Below are 4,943 nucleotides of genomic sequence, written 5' to 3' on the forward strand. Positions count from 1 at the left end.
TCCTTCCTTCCTTCCTTCCTTCCTTCCTTCCTTCCTTCCTTCCTTCCCTCCTCCTCCCTTCCTCCTCCTTTTCTTTCTTTCTTTCTTTCTTTCTTTCTTTCTTTCTTTCTTTCTTTCTTTCTCTCTTTCTCTCTTTCTCTCTTTCTTTTCCCTTTCTGTTAAGGAATGAATAGGTGCAAGTGTTTCAAGCTCCTTTTGAACAAGGATGGAAAAGTAAAACCATTTAAAGTGATGTAAATGAAATTAGAAATGGTCATTCAGTTGTCCGGATTGCTTGGTTGGAAGCTGGAAGGGGCAAGAATTGTGGGAAGTTTACTTTCAGGCAAAACTAGGCCCAAAGCCACCCATGTGACAGCACAAACAGATCAAAGTATTTCCCACCCAGCAAGCCAGGTGAGATTCTGAGGACAACTGCAGATATGACTTGGAAGACAGAAAAGAGCCTTGGAACCGACATTCCTTCTAAGCAGAGTGAATGCTCAATTTGATTTCCCGCTCTAGAAAATTTAGTTTTAGAAATTTTAGTTGCCTGAGACACCTAGAAAATGTTGTCTTGAGAAATAGAAGTTAGGGCACTCATGTTCAGATGTTTGTGGAAGATGGACCTTTCTTTTTTTCTTTCATTCCTTTTTTCCTTCTTTCCTTCTTCCTTCCTTCCTTTCTTTCTTCTTTCTTTCTTTTTTCAACTATTATGCTAGAGATAGAGAGAGGGAGAGGGACAGCTCTGAGCAAGAGGAAGGTCTAAGTCTTGAAATTCCCCTTTGACTGTAGAAGGTGGTCTTTATACTGTTCCTTCAGCATTAAAGTGCTCTGCGCCCCGCCCCCCGCCCAAGCCCGCCGGCCCCGGCTACCCGGCTCCATCGGATCACCGCTGCAGAGGACAGCGAAGAGGCGCAGCGTGCTCCCCAGGCACCCAGAGATCCGGGGATCTCCCTTGAACACAGACCCAGCAATTACTATTACCGCTCTTGCAAGCCTCATCTACACAGCCCTGTCACTGGGAATGAGCCTGCGTTGCCCTCTGCTGGCCACAGCCGTGAGCCACACCCACTCGGTGTCCGGAGGCGGAGCATTGCTCAAGTCCCGCCCCTCCACCCGGAGGCCCCGCCTCCGCAGCGCGCTCGCCCGCGCATCCCCGCCCCCTCGCCGACACCACGTTCCTGCGGGGGCGCGCGCGCGCTCCTAATCCCCTGCCTTCCGGCTCGGCCGCGCAGCTCCGTCGCGCGCTCGGTCTGCGGCGGCCGGCGGGGTCGGCTTCGCTGGGGACCTCCATTGCTGGCCCTAGGCTCCGGCCGGTGAGGCGGAGCGGTGCCCGCGCCCCGCTTCCCGAAGTCCCGCGCGCCCGGTGACCACTCGCCCGCTGCAGGGCTGCGGCCGTGACCCACTGCCGCCGACTTTCACCCGGCGTCCGGCGCGGAGCTCGCTGGCCGGCGGGGAGAGGCCCTGGTAGTGTCAGGAGGTAGGCTCTCAGTTCCCGGGTGGTGCCTGCGAGCGTTGTCTGTTACCCGGCAGGTGGTGATGTCCTCGACACTGTCGCAGGGGTAGGTATGAGTAATACCGTGGACTGATACTGAAAAGAAAACGTGTTTGATATTTTCCTATAGGTTTCAGAGGCTCGAGTACCTCTACCGCCCGAGCAGCTACTTCTGTGGTCTTGGAGATCATCTTCCACCAAGATTACTGTACGGTGTTCACCCAGCCTACCACCCCCTAGTTGCAGCCTTGGGTCCTGATTTCCACCAATGAAGTTTTTTATCCTTCCTTGAACCATGTGACATCACTTCTTGTCCGCTGTTTCCCTTTCAGTTGCCAAATCATTAGCTATAAGTTCCTGTCGGTTGAAAGTACTGAGTTGTTTGCCTGTCCACTTACAGTCCGACTGCTCACCTCCCCTCGCTATGATTTTCGTAGGTACTCACCTGAGTCCTTGCCTTGAAGAGAGCATTCACTCACTTGGCTCTCCGACAAAGACAACAGCCAGGCAGTGAGTCTCCTTGCTCTGTTTTTTCTGTATGTCAAGTTTGCAAACCTGAGTAAAACTATTTACTAGCACATGGCATAAGAAAAAAGAAAACAAATCCTGCAGTTATGGCAAACGTTGATCATCCTGAGAGTGTTGTAGAAACCTCAGCAGGGTAGTATTGATTCAACATATAGCTTCCTGTAAGCTGCAACTTATGAAAAGAACAAGGAGGAAGAAGAGAAAATAGGGTTAATTCTTTGTCATAGGGACTGGTTAAGTTCTAAAACGCAAATGAAGAGACTCAGATTTTTTTGAAAACTGTTGCACCATCCGAGTCTTGGGGAACAACTGAGGGCTTTTAAGGCCCCATTTTCTAGTCTCTTTGTTCAAACCTAAGTTGTTAATTGTCTAAAACATTAAAATGTTGGGGAAACGTAAACGTGTGGTGTTGACAATTAAAGACAAACTTGACATTATTAAGAAACTTGAAGAAGGCAACTCTTTCAAAAAACTTTCTGTTCTGTATGGAATTGGTGAATCCACAGTTCGTGACATTAAAAAAAACAAAGAAAGAATTATAAACTATGCCAACAGTTCAGATCCTATTAGTGGAGTGTCCAAACGGAAATCTATGAAGTCATCAACTTATGAGGAGCTTGATAGAGTTATGATAGAATGGTTTAATCAACAGAAAACCAATGGGATTCCAGTGTCTGGGACTATCTGCGCAAAACAAGCCAAGTTCTTTTTTGATGCATTGGGTATGGAAGGTGATTTTAATGCCTCATCTGGCTGGCTAACTAGGTTTAAGCAGCGCCATGGTATTCCAAAGGCTGCTGGTAAAGGAACAAAATTAAAAGGGGATGAAGCTGCTGCCAGTGAATTTTGTGGTAACTTTCAGGAATTTGTGGAAAGAGAAAATCTCCTACCAGAGCAAATATATGGTGCTGATCAAACAGGATTGTTCTGGAAATGTCTACCCTCAAGGACATTGGCTTTTGATGCTGACCAGAGTACTTGCGAGTACAGGACAAGCAGAGAAAGAATCATTATTATGTGTTGTGCAAATGCCACAGGCTTACACAAGCTTAATCTTTGTGTTGTGGGGAAAGCAAAGAGACCCCGTGCATTCAAAGGAACTGACCTTTCAAATCTTCCTGTCACTTACTTCAGTCAAAAGAGTGCATGGATCGAGCCATCTGTGTTCAAACAGTGGTTTGAGAAGTGCTTTGTGCCACAAGTGCAGAAACATCTGAAATCCAAAGGGCTTCGAGAAGAAGCAGTACTGCTTTTAGATTTTCCCTCGGCACATCCAACTGAAGAACTGTTGTGTTCAGATGATGGCAGAATAATTGTGAAATATTTACCACCAAATGTCACAAGTCTGATTCAACCTATGAGCCAAGGAGTTTTAACCACAGTCAAAAGATATTACCGAGCAGGACTTATCCAGAAATATATGGATGAAGGAAAGGACCCAAAAATGTTTTGGAAGAATTTGACTGTGTTGGATGCAATTTATGAGGCATCAAGAGCCTGGAACATGATAAGAGCAAATACCATAACCAAAGCTTGGAAAAAACTGTTCCCTGGCAATGAAGAAAATTCAAAGATGAGCATTGATGAAGGAGCCATTTTAGCAGCTAATTTAGCAACGGTTTTACAGAATACAGAAGACTGTGAACATGTTAACATTGAGAACATTGAGCAGTGGTTTGACGCTCAGGGCAGTGGCTCAAACTGTCCGGTGTTAGCTGACATTGTAGGTGCTGAAGACCAGGCACCTACTTTTGCTGCTGAGCAAAAGCCTTCCAGGAAGACTAGGAAGGCAGAACTGAATCCAGAGAAGTATATTAGCCATAAAGTTGCACTCGAATGGACTGAAAATTTGCTGGATTATCTAGAACAACAAGATGACATGCTACTTTCTGATAAGCTGGTATTACGGAGGCTTCGGACCGTTATAAGACGAAAACAAAGGATTCAAAATAAAAGTCATCTATAGGACTCCCTTCTCTTGCTATGTATATTCATCTCTGTGACGTTTGTCTGTAGTGGAATTTATCTAAAGCCAAATAAATGTTACAGATGATTTTAGAATTAGATGCTGTTTTGGATTACTTAAATTACAGCTCTTTAACGTTGGCTCTGATTGAGCAGTGGCGTGAAATTCATTTGTTGGTGTCTAAACTGTCATTCTAACTAGATCATAAGACACTGAAGCCTGGGACACATTGTATGCTGCATTTCAACATGTCTAGTGATGGGCCATGAGCACTGTAGGCACTCAATAAATTATCTACTGAAATTGAACTTTGGTGACTTCTTCTGAATGCCAGTTTCTAAAGTAAGGTATACTGGTGGATGAGTTTATATTTCTTTTAGTGAGACTTTTAAGAGAGTTCTGCAAAGACTGTGCTTGAAAGATTTTACTGTGATTTTGTTGAACTATATAATAATAGTGTAGAGCCTTGTCTGGCAAAATTCAGGCAGCTAGCTATTGAGATTGGCCATTTCTGAGTATAGTGAAGAAGGTAAAGTTAAAACATTCTGAGAGAAGGTCATGGAATGTCAGCTTTATCCTGCTTGATAAAAGTTTACTTGTATGGAAGTTATACCAGCCTTGTTCCAAGAATATGAGTTTCAATTTCTTAAAGAATTGTGATTAGAAGAAATAAAAGGTAAGCTTTATTAGCTGTCATCTTTGTTCTTTAAAAAGTCAGGAGTTTTTACTAAGTTCTTAGGCATTTATGTAATATTATAAACCTTAAAAAGCATACTGTTGTTTTCATAGGGTGTATTTTGTGTGAATGCAGAGAACATAAGCATGTGTGTGTGTGTGGTGGAACCAGCACATTAACAGTGAGCTGACATTAAGTTGAACATGAAGGAAATGCTGGAAAAGACCCCAAGTTGATGTGTGACATGACCACAACCAGGTTATTCTCGAATCTTTAATAATAGGAAACTGTGGAGTTTG

At 44.3% G+C, this 4,943-nt stretch overlaps 1 protein-coding gene across 1 annotated transcript; it reads left to right on the plus strand.

The window, feature by feature from the left end:
* Window positions 1–1,210: 1,210 nt before the first annotated feature.
* Window positions 1,211–4,276, plus strand: Tigd2 (tigger transposable element derived 2). The gene is made up of 2 exons (XM_055612531.1): window positions 1,211–1,459; window positions 1,605–4,276. Exon 2 carries the CDS (start codon window positions 2,385–2,387, stop codon window positions 3,966–3,968), a length of 1,584 nt encoding a protein of 527 aa, XP_055468506.1. The 5' UTR covers window positions 1,211–1,459; window positions 1,605–2,384; the 3' UTR covers window positions 3,969–4,276.
* The last annotated feature ends 667 nt before the right edge of the window (window positions 4,277–4,943 follow it).

Source organism: Psammomys obesus, unplaced genomic scaffold, assembly GCF_907164565.1.
Source record: "Psammomys obesus unplaced genomic scaffold, mPsaObe1.curated_primary_1811, whole genome shotgun sequence".
Lineage (NCBI taxonomy): Eukaryota > Metazoa > Chordata > Mammalia > Rodentia > Muridae > Psammomys > Psammomys obesus.